The sequence below is a fragment of the Sinohyriopsis cumingii genome, chromosome 1 (assembly GCF_028554795.1).
Source record: "Sinohyriopsis cumingii isolate HCF-2022 chromosome 1, ASM2855479v2, whole genome shotgun sequence".
Lineage (NCBI taxonomy): Eukaryota > Metazoa > Mollusca > Bivalvia > Unionida > Unionidae > Sinohyriopsis > Sinohyriopsis cumingii.
The window spans coordinates 84,327,301-84,342,961 of record NC_142961.1 but is presented as its reverse complement, the minus strand read 5'-3'; the positions used below and the strand labels follow the sequence as shown (position 1 = coordinate 84,342,961).

General features: G+C 34.5%; 2 protein-coding genes across 2 annotated transcripts in view; one reads left to right on the top strand and one right to left on the bottom strand.

Moving 5' to 3' along the window:
• LOC149807261 (O(6)-methylguanine-induced apoptosis 2-like) overlaps nt 1-2,304 on the bottom strand; it is a 37,664-nt gene extending 35,360 nt beyond the window's left edge. The window contains exon 1 of the mRNA XM_089964156.1: nt 2,217-2,304. Within this exon, the coding sequence (XP_089820282.1) occupies nt 2,217-2,304 (88 nt within the window). The remainder of the gene's footprint in view (nt 1-2,216) is intronic.
• Nucleotides 2,305-2,823: 519 nt separating this feature from the next.
• On the top strand, nt 2,824-13,016 carry LOC149807260 (ribonucleoside-diphosphate reductase subunit M2 B-like). The gene is made up of 8 exons (XM_089964130.1): nt 2,824-3,028; nt 3,470-3,529; nt 5,863-5,901; nt 8,329-8,601; nt 9,158-9,291; nt 10,242-10,470; nt 10,896-11,114; nt 12,526-13,016. Exons 1-8 carry the CDS (start codon nt 2,951-2,953, stop codon nt 12,676-12,678), a joined length of 1,185 nt encoding a protein of 394 aa, XP_089820256.1. The 5' UTR covers nt 2,824-2,950; the 3' UTR covers nt 12,679-13,016.
• Nucleotides 13,017-15,661: the final 2,645 nt, after the last annotated feature.

Here is a 15,661-nt window from a genome sequence, read left to right as displayed (position 1 = left end):
AGAGGTGTTAGTCTTTATAGGAAAATCTCAAATATTGGTATACTTGCTTTCTAAAAGCTTAAACCAACTGAAATTTTACTAAGTCTGTAAATGATACCAAACTGAGTTTAATTTAATAAAAAAAATGAAGAAATGCATACAAAAATAGGCAACAAAGATATTACCAGCCAAACTGTCTATTGATATCCCACCTACCCCCTTGGATTCAAAACTCATATACTGTAATACTGTTCTCACAAAATTTTATAGAGGATACCATTTTTATTTTCATGTACAATATCAATGATATATCCAAGAATAAAATCAAAATGAAATTCTAGATGCAATAAGATCTGAAAATTTGTGGCAGACTTGCAATATAGCTACTCTGATAGTGCTCTTGCTTAATGACATAGTGCCACTTGATGCTACCAAGATCTTTTGATAACTAAATGGCTATTCTCTGTGCTATATATGTTTCTGATACATGTTATTCTACTGGCAGTAGGACAAAAATAGTTTTCTACCACACATACTGTTTTATAGCTGAAATCTATTGTTTTTGAAAACCAACAATTCTATCCTTAAAGTTAAATTTGAAGAAGAAAAAAACACCTTGGTATATTTGCACATTCTATCCACACATTATAGAAACCAGTCACAATCAGGGGCAGGATACATTTTGAGCATCCATTTAAGTGTTGTCACATATTGCCTGACATGTGTATACAACAAATTTTAAATTGATTACCATATTGTTTCAATTTGGAGTGCAAGGCCAAATGCAGCATTGTTTAGTGAGGTGCCACAAGTAACAAAGGGATCAAAGGTGGTTGGCGATGGCTTCTCAGTCTTTGAATAAAATTAGAAGGCCTCTAATATATGTAAGATAAAAAGGAGAGAATGGCCCAAAAATTTGTTTTGGCAGAAAAACTTGCACACGCATTTTGAATTTTGCTTTGTTTAATTGTTCTATAGTTTTCAAGATGTTTTAAGAGGAATATTTAATAGAATCTCATTTTTGTTTCTTTTTGGTCATATCATGCCAAAATGTGTTCATTCTCCAGATGCAAAAAATCAATGGCAAAAAGTACTAAAAATTCAACAATGTTTGGAAATCAGTTTTAGTCAGTGTAAGAGAGCTTGTTTAGTGTGTTTCATGTAAAGTGGATTTTAAGATATTATATGTTGGAAGCAATTATATTACCATACATATGCATACACCTCTGCAAAGGGAATGTCTGGACCAGAAACGATTAAAAGCCTGTTAAGCGTCACAACAAATATCATCAAGGAACAACAGGCAAAAAACATTTAAAGAGAACTAAAAATGATTGTGGAATTTATTTTCATATCAAGAGATCTAAAAATGATTGTGGAATTTATTTTTACAAATCCTTGCAGAAATCTATGAAAATACAAAGTACCCTTTTTCACTTAAATGACAATATCCTGACTCATAATAATTCATTATTATTGCACTATGTCCAATATTATTATTATATTTGGATCTTAAAAAGCTGATACATGAACCAAATTTACAGTGTTTACAAACTGGACACTGTACTTCACCATTTTTCTTCTTTGCATGGTCATGTGATCAATTATCACAGCTTTTATTTTCTTGACATCAAAAGTCAAAATATAAATTATACTGACAACATACACAGGAAAATGGTCTACTGCAATTATATACTGATGTTGTGAGGTTTGGCTATCATATGACCATATCATGTGGCATGCAAAAGTAAACATCATAAATGCCTTTGTACTACTCCAGACATGTAAATAAAGACCTTCTCAAAAATATGGAAATATGATTATCCAAATAAAGTGAATAATTGCCATTTAAAGGTATGTAGAATCAAGTTCATAAAATATGACAGACATTACTGAAATAATCTGTGTTGAACGCCTATTTCTCCTGTATTACTTTACTATAAAATGGGGGTGGCAAAGTTAAGACAAATACTGCCTACCTTTTAAAGTGAGACCATGTATGGATCTTTGTGATCATAGGTAAACAATCTACATCATGGCATGCATAATTATCAAGACGTCACAGATTCTGCAGACAGGTGTCTAGATCACAATTTGTAGATACACAAATGTGTCATCAGTGGCATACACCCATGAATAACTACTCTGTGCCTGGACATCTGATAAAAATCCTAAGATTGATATAATTCATCATGGCGCATGTAATTTTGGATGAATATCACCTGTATAAGACGAACCTTTGTGCAGATGCCCAGAGGGATTTCTACTATGGATGCGTTTGATATATTCTTCATCAATTACTCTAATGCTGTCAGTCGCCGCCATATCTAAACAATTTAATTACCACGTCAAACGGAAACAATAACACAAAAATTAGTTCAAAATTTCGTATACGATTTTGCATAAGAATGCTTCTATTTTATATTAAAGACATCAAAAGAACTATTTTTTTATTGAGTAAAGGCTTGTTTGTGTGGAAAGATACACTAAACACTTAAGAAAAATGATTTTCAACTTTAGTATTCGTACGCTGTAATCATATTAAGTTGCCAGGTGACAAAATAGAATCGTCTAACTTTAGGTGGATTTGATTAAATATGACCATATTGAATTGTAATCTTAACCGTCTTGTGGCATTTTTTAAAATATCTTTAAGAATATATATATTGTTAATATTTTTAAAGTTCAAATTATCACTTCAATTTTATAAAAGATTATATTCTTTTAAAGTCTTTATCACTTTGACCCCTACAGAAGGTTCCAGATTAAACCAATCAAATTTAGGATTAAAATGATTGGTCGTTTTACCGTGCGCGCAATTTATGAACCAGTGCTCTCATATGTTTGGTCATTGGCTCTCAGGATTTCATTTTGGAAACACTTGAATCATTTTAAAACAGTATCTCAACCTATTTTTTTAACACTTTTAAATTTAATTGAACATTGTAACATTTATTAGAAATAATTGATAATGTCTGCGCAGTCTCCTCAGAAATACACAGATCTTTCCAAGAGAGTTGTAAAAGTGAAGCTTAACGACGAAAATCAGGTGAGTTTGTTGACACTCCTTTGGCGCGAATTTTCCATCTGCATATTTTAATTCGGGATGTGATATTTTGCTATCTTTAGTTTAAAGACAAACAGTTATAATTAAAAGAAACGCTACTTGCTCGTCCATATATCATGAGCTATGTGTATTTGGGTAATTGTTAACAAAAAAAAGTTAATAGTACATGCATGTCCATTGTTTGAAATTAACAGGTCGAATAAATTGGAGATGACCATAGTATTAACGAATCCTTTTTTAACGTTATAAACGAAATTGCATTTTACCATTAACATTTATGATCTGGACGTTTTATTGTTTTTATTATTTTGATTAAAAAAAAGTCTGCAAGCAGATGCCTCTGCCAGCCCGCCAAAATTCCTTTTGTTTGAACTTTACATAAAGAAAGGAGTTGCATGATGTGAAATTCTGATTTATTTTCAGGCTCCTTGTTCGGAAAATGTGGGCAGAAGACTAAAAGTGCTTGGAGAAAGTCAAAAGCAGGTATAATATAGAAAACGTATTACTGTCATCTAGGGTGTTGGGTCAGAAAGGACCGCTTTAAAAGGTTCAGCAGCAATAACAATTATTCACTTTCACAAGTTAATGCATCTTGTTTTTTTAATATATAATAAGCCTCTTATAATTAATTTTCGTTTATTGATAAGAATAACTGGTGGGTTTCAAGATCATATTGGGAATATAGTCTTGCATGCAAGACATCACGTTTTGTTTAGGTGCTGTCTTGCTATCCAAATAACGGCCTGGTATAGCGTGTTCCGATGATGTTGACATTGGAATGAGTAATCAAAGTTTCGGGAACATCTCACACACTTGGCAGCCTATGTTGACACTCTTCCACTAATTTATGTGTAATTAGTATACTTATTGTGCTTTCTTTATCCTGGCGGAATGAAAATACACTAGCAAATGGATGCATCGTTACGTTCCATTGACATACATTTGAATTTGTTGTAATGCAACAGTAGTTTAGGTATGCCAAAGTAAGTTCAAGTAGGTACATGTTGTGGATAAGTTGCTTGAGCGAAATGAACCGTTGCTGACAGTTTCAATAGGTATAATATATTTTTATTTGTTTTGTTAAAGAGTATTTCAACTTAACCCAATTTCGGCATTCTCGGCTTTAGTCAGCTGAAATGTATGCCAACGAAACTTAAAATTAGGTCCGTTTCTTTTGTGAGAATTTGAATTTATTAGAGAAAAGACAGTCTGACTAAAACATTATGACTTTACTTTGTAGGAAAGCGTCCTTATTTTAGTTTCATACCGATGTTATTCGACGTCAGAACGCACTACACATCGCCGTTAGGCTGCAAGACTTTGACGCCCACAACCTACATATCAGCATCAGGTCTTACCTGTAGGACTAATTAGCAATCGATAGTAGAAGTAATTTCTTTCTCGCATTGATATTTCTGTAATAACTGTATCTATTCACTTAGTACTGACATGACTTTCTTGAACTTGTAAGCCAGAATAACCTATTAAATATCTTTTAGAATCGTACAAATAAATACATTATTTTAAAGATGGAAACATTTACCACAGGCACTTCACTGCATTCTAATCCAAGGTTCTTCATTTGCAAGTTGTCCCTCATCTACTTTATCGTCTAGAATCCAGTTTGTCAACTTGCCATGTGACTGTATTCTCAAGAAATTCCCAGGTTTATAGTCCGTTCTAAATGAGTAGTTTTTCCCTATAATTGAGATGTAAATGTTGCATCCTATTTGTTATTGTTTTTCATCAGTAGCTTAATTGTTATAAAACGTTTAACTTTTACTAAATTTTTTACAAGATCGGTTAAGCATGCTTAATCTCTTGCCATTTCTTCTGTGAAGTGCATAGGCTGAACCAGGCATGCGGTCAATTACAATTATGATTACAGGTTGTTTGGCACTGATTATGTTTACACTTTATTTGGAAACTACGATTATGTGTACGGGCGGGGGGTGATAAAATTTCTTTGTACAGTTGTATATGTTTGTTAGCTTCTGTTCTGGGTTGATGTTGTACATTGCACAACTGAAAAAACAATTTTAATTGTATTTAAATGTTTATTCTGTAATTAGTGATGAAAAGAGGTAGCGTCAAGTTGATGTCAAGGATTGCTATCTGTTGCAACTTGTCCTAAGCACAATGCTTTAAACATTTTTCCATTAAATCGGAGCTGATCGTTTTGTTGTCCCAGAATTGTCTTATCCTGAATTTGTCAGTTCTGCTGACAGAAATTTTCAACAAATGTGGTATTTGAATTTTCAAACTGCCATTTTATTATCTAGTTAAAGATGTCCTGTGGTTTTTTGTTGTTGAAATACATGACAATGGTGCTCATTCAGTATTCATTGGTATTTTCTCTGCTGTAACTTGCAATTGTGCATGTGATGGTGTCCTCGTCAAAATACAATCGGTCATTCAACCAACGACTTGTTACTCACATGCTTGTTGACCTGATTACGGCATCTGTTTATGTACTGTGCGTTTGTGGATCATTCTGAATGTCATCTTTGGTATGTGTGGTGTACCAGCAGATCCCGGGTGACCTACTTGGCAACCGTGTTGGGCTGGTTTGTTGGTCACTGTTGTATGTACAGTTGGCTCCTGTTTACATTGGAAATGTTGTGATGAAACTTGGAAGAACAGGGTCATGACAAGCTAACAAGATTAATATTGACAAGATTTTTATTTGTATTAGAGGGAATGTGGTTCGTTGGATTGACTGCATTGATGTGTACTATGGAAGTAATCTGTCATTTACATGGCTGAATATTATTTTGATATGTTTTTTACACTGACATGTTAATGCTTTCTTTCAGAATATTTTGAACAGCATGCCACAGATGATTAATACTGAGGTGAGTGTTGAGTGAAAGACCACATTTTTATCTCAGCATGCTATGTTCCCCATGTGCTTTTTTTCTCTCCATCTTTGAGTAAAATTTGAAACACGAGATATCTGGCCGTCAATATTTTTTTTTCACTTTTTTGTGGGGGGGGGGGGATGGGTTATCCAGTGATAGTTGTGTGCCATTCAATATGATTAGTGATTCTTCAATGGTGGAACACATTTTTGAGGTGGTTAACAGATAGTGTACGTCTCTTGCTTTCACTTTGACCAAATGAAGATTTTATTAAGATTATTTTAAAAAGGTATAGATTTGGTTATATGTGCACCGTTTTGCATGTCGTAAGAAAGGACTAATGCATGCAGGCAACTTGATAGATTGGGTTTAGCCTGCCAGATTTAGGACTCTAAAGGTGCAGATTTGAATTCTACCCTTAATCTTTGTTTGCTACAATGGGAAATCATTGCAGTGTTGCTCTGAAGTAAAATGCTATACAAAACTGATGTTGATTTTAGGTATTTTTCTCTCTCATCATTTCTTCTGGTGATTCATCTGCATGGTCCATGCACAAGGGAGGCCATTCGGGTGAAATAATTCGCCCTTAACTTGATTTCACTGACATTCAAATTTCGTTTTACGACAGGGATAAGAATTTTGTGAAGAATGCAGATTTTTTGCAATTTTATGGTCAGTCTAGGTCATTTGTATCGATGTTACTTCATTTACAAAATTGGGAAGGTCACTTGAGTGCTGATTTATTGGATGGTTTGTGTATGCCCCAAAAATTTACATATCAGTTTTGTATTTCCTAATAATGAATCTTTGACACCAGTCTATACTGATTAGATTGGCTCTTTTCTTTGCCAATCTGGTCATTTGTTGCCCAAATGGCATGACAGTAAAAAAAAAATTGTCGTTTCCTGATAATATTCAATATCAGTCTAAATTGGAATTGCTTTTTTTTTATTATCATCAATTTATAACTGGTCTGTCAGAAAATTGTAACTGTATGCAAGATTTGTGGATGATAGTGTTATAAACAAGTTTTCGTGGGTTTCAGCGATTCAGATTCATGCCGCATGCACACAAAAAATCATGATTCTCAATTAATTTAAATCTTTAATAAAATAACCGATTTCCCGTTAAGCACTATTCGTGATACTGTCAGTTGCCAAAACAGAGACTGTGAGGAGGCACATGGGTAGCAAAATGCACATACAGGTTGGGAAAATTAAGTACTCGCAGCAGATTTCAGCTCTGGAATATTTTAAGCCATTGACGGAAGACCTGCAAGCTACCAAAGCTGAGGCATTGTGAGTTTTCTTGTTGAACACAATCTACCTTTATCAGCTGGAGACCATGCTAAAGATTTGTTCTGTAACGTAGATATTGTTTGGATTATCTCGAGAGTTTATGGATTAGTTTAATATTTCCTTTACTGGAATCGCTGACTTGGACTAGGATTCTGATTGTCCTTGAAAAAAATTAAAACTTGATACTTTGAATACATCTCCAGTAACCTTTAAAGTTTTGGATATAATATAGGGTTCATGCAGTCTTTGAAGGTCTTTTGAGAGTTTGGGGAAAATGAGGTAGCATTTTCAAGGCCTAAAAAGTTTCGGGAAAATGAGCAGATTACCCTGAGGTGTTTAAAAGTCTTTGAAAATTGAAATAAATCCAAACATTTTATTTTCTTACCATAATCACAAATAAAATTGTTCAGGGTTGTTGGATTCCTGGTTTCTATATTTTGATGGCCCATTCAGTTTCGTCATTAAACAATATTGCAATATTTTGCATTCATTGTTTTTTCGTATAACTTGTATACAAAATGTTGGCAACAGTTTGTCTTGGAAATCTGTGGTCTTTGAAAGTTAAATGTCTTTGAATTTATTGTTCAGAATTCTGTATGAACCCTGTATTTCAGAGTACTTGAAAATAGGCATAACATGTTTTTAAGTGATTGTCTTTAAATTATATTATAAAGTTAACTTTCTGCTCTTTGATATTATAGCTGGGGAGAGTAGTCTGGTTTGAATATTACATTGAACTGAGATCTTTACCATGTGGTTTGGTAATACATTAGTTAGCTTTTGCTATATTGATTAAAGCATGTTTCTGAGTGGTCAATAGGAATTTGAGGACCATGTGTCTCCATAATGTAAGAGTTAAGGAATTTCATGAATTTTAAAAACTGAGGGTCCCATGCAAAAAAAACGGCTATGGATGAAAAGCAGGGCCACATGAAGAATGGAGGAGTGCAGTTATTAACTAGCAGCATGGTCAATAAATGCTTTGGATATTTGAAACTCTTCATTTTGTGAACACGTACAGGTGTGATTAAGGATGTTCAAATCAGTAGATGCATTTTGTTGAGTGAACAGTCTTGATAGAGACCATAGTCTTGACCTCGCATGTCTCTTTCAAATCTTTCAGCCAGCAAAGAAAGAAACTGATGTAAAAAGAACTGAGAAAGAGGAGGAACCTCTGCTGCGGGATAACCCTCAGCGCTTTGTCATCTTTCCCATCAAGTACCACGATATCTGGCGGATGTACAAGAAAGCTGAAGCATCTTTCTGGACTGCAGAAGAAGTAGATCTCTCCAAAGATCTGCACCATTGGGAGGTTTTGAAGAAAGAAGAGAAGCACTTCATATCTCATGTCCTAGCATTCTTTGCTGCCAGTGATGGTATTGTGAATGAGAATTTGGTGAGTATTCAGGCAATACTCAAGTTTGTAATTTTTTTAAAATTTAGTGGTATATAGACTGTAATGACATGAAATTAAGTTGGAAATGTGATTCTGTGAAATTTTGTAATGGCATTATTGACATGTCATAAGGATAGACTGAGGTTTTTGGGGTCAGTGAAGAGGCAAAGAGCAGTCAAAATAACATTCGTTTACACTGTCTGTATATGTAAATTAATATGGACCTGCTCTAACAGGTGTGCTTCCAGCACAATAGCTAAACAGTCTAATTGTTATTTACACTAGTCTTCAGATACACCATGTACCGACTCCATTTCGTCAACTTCATTCAGATTAAGGGCCGACTTAAAGGTGATTATACCCAACAATTACATAGTTTATCACAAGTCTTAATATCTCGAGTTTATCACATCATAAGTAATAATAGCTTGAGTTTATCACATCATAAGTCATAATATCTTGTAACTCTTCTAGAAATTTTTTAATACATTTTAACCAGCATTTCTCATTGTATGTCTCATTATTGGTCGTTACCAGTATAACTTTTTTTTCTCAGGTTGAGAGGTTTGCCCAGGAAGTTCAGGTGACTGAAGCCAGATGTTTTTATGGTTTCCAGATTGCAATGGAGAATATTCACTCTGAAATGTACAGTCTACTTATTGATACCTATATAAAGGATTCTAAAGAGAGGTGAGCGTCTTATCACAAGTATATGACCATGAATTAAGCTTGATTGCAGCTCAAACAGGCCTCAACTTGTGTCGAGTCCTCTTACCCTTGTCACCCCATTTTTGATATTTGGATATTTATGCTGGGGTGTATGGTCGGAGTCCATTCCCTATTGAAAAGTTGGAATTTGCCAACACCATTTGGCATGGGGTATCTGCTTACTAGCTGACCCAGCAAACTTTAATTATGTCAGGCATGGTCTTAGTATGTTACGTCAAAATTGGTCTGATTGGAGGCAAGACTTTTGATATGATTATTACGCATAAGGCAGTGATGTGACCTTATGTGATCTCCTACGCTAATAACATGGAACTTTTCAGGTTCAAGTTGGAAAGCCTGATTTTTTTTTAATGCAGAGTAGTTTTCCTATTGTTGAGATATCTGGCAGAGTTTTTGTTCTTTGTATTGGATTATTTTGTCTAGAAGTAATTTGAGTGGAAAGAAACAACATGAAGACATTAATGTGGAAGTTCACGATGCATGTGGGGAATTTTAATGTTTTTCATTTTTGTTGCAGTTTCAAGTAAAGTTTTTTTTTAATATATATATTTTGGAAACTGGATGTGCCCTACAAATGTACAGAAAATTGGCAGGTTTGTTGTGTTTTGTTTTGGCTGGTTCCATCCCAGTGGTACGGTCTGCTCTGGCAATGAGTCAGTTATGGATTTGGCATTTTGGTCGACAGATCTTTATTGAAAATTGTCAAGAATTTGTAAAAAAAAAAAAAAATTCAGCTAAGTAAATCTGGCATTGTATAAAGAAGCTAACTTTTCTTGGTGCATGTAACGTAATAAATATAATCCCCTGTAGGAGCTAAACTTGTAATACAGTAAAGTGAGACAAATTGTTACAGCTTACAACAGATGAGTTTTATAGGAAGTATATATCTTTAAATATGATTTTACTTCCAGGGAGTTTTTGTTTAATGCCATAGAGACAATGCCATGTGTTAAGAGGAAGGCAGACTGGGCCATGCGATGGATGAATGATGTAAATGCTATGTATGGGGAGAGAGTTGTGGCCTTTGCTGCAGTAGAGGGCATTTTCTTCTCCGGATCGTTTGCTGCCATCTTCTGGCTGAAAAAGCGAGGGATCATGCCAGGTCTGACCTTCAGCAACGAACTCATTAGCAGGGATGAGGTGAGTTTCTTTACTTACAGTATAGTTTCAAATTAACTGTCATTATAAACTGTATGAATGAGAATCTGATTGAAAGGGTACTGTTACTTTAAAGATAGGCTGATGTAGGTTAATACAGAAAAATGCCTGGAAACCCACTAAAGAATAAAGAGTAAAGAAAGTGAAGGATGAAGTGAATTTTCTTGACAAAAGGAGGACACCGTTAATAAAGCAAATTCAGATAAAAAACAATTATAGGTTTCATTATTTCATTCATCATGATTACAATTCAAGAACTTTGATTTTATCTTGCACATGTACAAAGCATTTGTTGAGGGGGGGAAACTAAGGCATTATACATACTAACTCACCTCATTCATTTATTCAGACAATGTGAATTTTCTTGCATAAGGACAACTAATAAAACATTGATTTCAATCTTACAGGGTCTGCACTGCGACTTTGCATGCCTCATGTTTAGTCATTTGGTGAACAAGCCATCCAAGGGAAAAATATATGACATCATAACTGATGCAGTTAAAATTGAGCAAGAGTTCTTGACAGAGGCCCTTCCAGTTAACCTAATTGGCATGAACTGTGAGCTGATGAAGAGATACATTGAATTTGTGGCTGACAGACTGCTCAAGGAGCTTGGTTGTGAAAAGGTATGTCTCCATTTGACATGTTGCAATATAATCGAGGGTGTAGTTGCAAAATGAAAATGTTAAATTGTGACTTGAGCTTCCTGCTCAGATCTTCTTCAGATCACAGCCAAGATGCTCCCCACAAATGCATGGGTATGATGGAATGAAATCCAGGACATTTTTAAACAATGATAATGTACCAAATCTTAAGTCGAGATGTATTTTGGTTTTCGAGCAAAGTTTTAGCCAATGGAGTATTTCCCATTGTTTATAATAACGCCTAATGCTTTGCTAAATTGCCCAGTTGTCAACATGCTACATCACTCTGTAACAGAATTTCATTTGAACATTGTTAGCACCCTGTTTGAAGGGCCAGAGATGTGAAAATTTGACTAGATCAGTGGAAACAATGTAAACTAAGAAACATTCTCTTTTAAACTGGTTTAAGACTGCATTGATTCAGATCACCATCAACAGCTTAAGTTCTGGTAGGTGTTACTGTTCTTTCTACTGCTTGAAATAACAATTTCTTAAGCATAGTTGTGTGGAACTATACACCAATAGCATCAAGGAGTTCAGACTTGCGCCTTTGATGTGGCTAGCAGCCGTCGTATTGTTTTATGCCAGTTGCTGATTCTTTGTTACTTTTGAATAACATGGTCTACTCCTAAACTAAACTAGGTGGGATGGGGTGAATTCAGCATCAAGGTAAGGTGTAAAAGATTTTAAATTTAGAAGCTTTTTATGACTGGGACACACTTGTACACATTTTGACATTGCATTTACTTGAAATTGGAATTTCAGGCATTCCCATTTTTGCTTTAAATTCCTTTGATTTTGACTGGGTCAGTCTTTCAGTTGTGTGCTTTTCTCTTCTGTTTTTATGCATTCACGGTCACTGGATTTCATATTCAGAAGAGCGGTCTGACTTTTACCCTGAGATTGATTTACGTACAAGTCTGAATGCATTATGTGCCACTCTGGCATAAACAGCATAGACTCCTTGTGATAACTAAATCGTGGTTCACAAACTGTACTTGATATTCTGTGTGGAGTCCTGAAATGAATTTTAATCTTTACATTTAAACAAAATAAACATATTTCACAAACCAGAATTGCATGATTTGTTCAGACAAGGTCATTTACTGCAATTATGCATCCTGTAGTAGACCATGGAATAATCTTTTCATATATACATGCCCAGTATGAACCCTTAATTCTCCTTAACTTGCAACACTCGAGTAGCATTGGTTGGAATGCAGTGCATTAATTTAATTTAACCACATATATATATATATATATATATATATATATATATATATATATATATATATATATATATACACATATACACATATACATACACACACATACACACACACCACTTCAGAAGTACAAACTACAGGTACATATTTTTTATTTCTTTCTTCAGTATTACAATTCTGAAAATCCATTTGACTTCATGGAACAGATTTCACTGGAGGGAAAGACAAATTTCTTTGAAAAGCGAGTGGGCGAGTACCAGAAAATGGGAGTCATGTCTGGTAGTGGACATCATGATTTCACCCTGGATGCAGACTTTTAAATTTTAAATATATGATCATATTCATTTGAAGCAAGACATGTGCATACACATCTTGTCCATTGTGCAATTTTATTATTTTAATTTCATACACTAATGATTTTAATGCTAAGCAGAGATTCATGAATTTTTTATGAATCATCTTAGACAATAACTATTGGATCATGAAAACATTTTATCTCCTGAAGCCAATCACTTTCAACAATTTCTTTTTCTGTCATCTATTTGCTTTTATCTATTTGCTTTAAATTTGTACATAGTTTTGTTATTTATTGTATATGTAATTTGAGTGTCCATATTTTAAATCTTTATTTTGCATTAATAAATAAAAATATCATTTTCACATTTTTTTTTAAATTTCACCTCCAAGGAAAAAGATTTGTATTCCACAAAGAGTTAAGTATAGATTGAAGTACACCAAAATTTGGCCTAGCATTCAAACATCGATGAACATGATGCTTTTCACACAGTAGTGTGTCACAAATTTTACAATGTGCACAAGGGCTGGTATTGTTGCTTACAATTTACCCGTCATACATGTACCATGTAGTATTATTATATAGTGCAAGTATGACAAATAAATTGTAGGCAACAATACAAGCCCTTGTTGGCATGTTGCAGAACAATGTGAAAAAGCACACTGCTATTGCACTCCCATTAGATTTCAGTTTTGGATTTCTTACAGATCTGCATGCTACCTAATCCATCTTTCTCAGTTTAAGATCAGTGGCAGATTATTGAGGAAAAATAAGACAAACTTTAGTGCCTCCATAAGTGCTGAAAATGTGCAACAATTTTTGTCGCAAAGATTAACCAGCAGGCAAGAAGCCTCTACTGTTTTGAAAACAAATTTACCATAGCCTGATTGAAAAATTCATGACTGCCACAGCATATCACGACACCTAGTATAAAGTTTGTATATCAGTAAATTTTGCTGCAAATAAAGTTGTACTTATAATCAGTGTAATTAATGTGCAGTACTGACCATTGAAGTGGATGAAGTTTGTGTCATGATATAATTTTTCACTAATTGCAAGTTGGGAGGGTTGGCAGCTCTGCGGATGGGATGAACCTACCATGTTGAATAAATTGGAACTGTTAGTAGCTATTTGTATTTCCAGTCATATGACCACACAAATCTTGCAACTACATGTCTATAATATTGGAGGTCGAATAGTCCTGTGACATCAACAATAAACCTACTTGACAATGTATGGAAAAGGACAATTTTGAGAATGATCAGAAACCGGATGCTTTCACACCAACTTTGAAAGAACAGCATGTGTCTGTAATGGTTTGTGTTGCCTTGCACATCAGAACAAAATTCAGTTTAATTTGCATACTTGGACTGGGTGGAACTGCTGCTTGTTTAAAAAAAAGAAAAACACTTGGCCATGGAGGTGACTGCTGATTACATAACGTTTATACAGGAAATTTGCTGAGGTTAGTGTGGCCAGGTGACTGTTGAACTCTGGTGATCATTAGGTCAGCTTTGACTAGTGCAATTTATATAGTTGTGCTTGTTTTTATACTATTCACTTAGCCTCCCATTTGTTTGTATTAAAAGTACAAAGGCATAAAATGCACATAATCTACCTCATCAATTTATGATTTATAAGCTGCTTATTTCATGTAGGCTAACATTTTTCTTACAGCAGCTATGAAGCTCTGAATAATTTAATATAAATTTCTGTAAATAAGGGAGTTGTCTTAACTTTAAAACATTGCAAATGCCAGATGCATACTTTTTTTTCTTTTTCTTTCTGAAAATGGTCTGTTGCAGAAACCAGAAAATAAAGCAGCAGTTGGGTTGGTTACATAGTTTATATTTAGTTTCAAATGCGAAAAAGTTTTGTGCATTGTTATATCCCTAATGATTTTCATGGTGGAGGGGGTACAAATAAATGGGAGGGCAAGGTAATACTATAGGACTCTAGGTACTAATTCAGTTCCCATAGTAAACCTATGCAAACCCCAGGATATTAAAAATTCAAAAACTTTGTTTTGAGTGCTCATGATCAGACCTATATTTATCAGTATAAATGAAACCTGGATGTCAGCTTCTGTGTAGAGGAAAGGATATGAGCTGCACTATTTTCTGGACCTGCATGTGCTTCCATTTCCGCACCAAAGAATCCTTTTATAACATCACCATTTATTGCTCTTCAATTTAATGCTGGAATATATTGCCAGCTAACGAGTAAATGGTCATGGTGACCATGTATATGTACATGTATTATTACAGAAAAAGAGTTTAAAAGACAAAAATTACCTATCTCTCTCTCTCTCTCCCCCCCCCCCCCACATACAATTCAAAACTAAAGTAAGGTAGACACGAGTCCATTAAAATGCAGAATAGAACTTTCAAAATGTTCACTGAAAGAAATTGGAGGAATGCAAAGTCGTGAGAGGTCTTCACCATTAAGCATGGTGGAAAATAGCTCAGTGATCATATCTGAATCATGTTTCAAAATACAACTAGGAAATGCATTGCTTACTGGAATTACTCTATAAATGGTAAATTCTATATATGCATCACTTGGATATAAACCAGTGATAAACGCTCCACTTAACATGGCTAAATCTACACAGTTCCCCCTCCACTTCTTGGCAACAGTTGTTATATCTGAATATGCATTTAATATCCTACCTACAGTCACTCTGGTTTACAAAATGTATTAATTTTGCTTGTTATCCACAAATAGAACCATGTGATTGCATTTATAGTATAATAAATTGCACTTGCATATGTGGAGACACTGTATTGCTGTGGCTGTCTATTAATTCAGTTCCCATAGTAAACCTATGCAAACCCAATGATATTAAAATTTCAATAACTTGAAAAGTTTTGAGTGCTCATGATCAAACCTATATTTATCAGTATAGATGAAACCTGATTGTCGGCATTTGTGTAGAGGAAAGGATATGAGCTGCGCCATTTTCTGGACCTGCATGTGCTTTCGATTCTGCACCAGTCTGGTGCTAA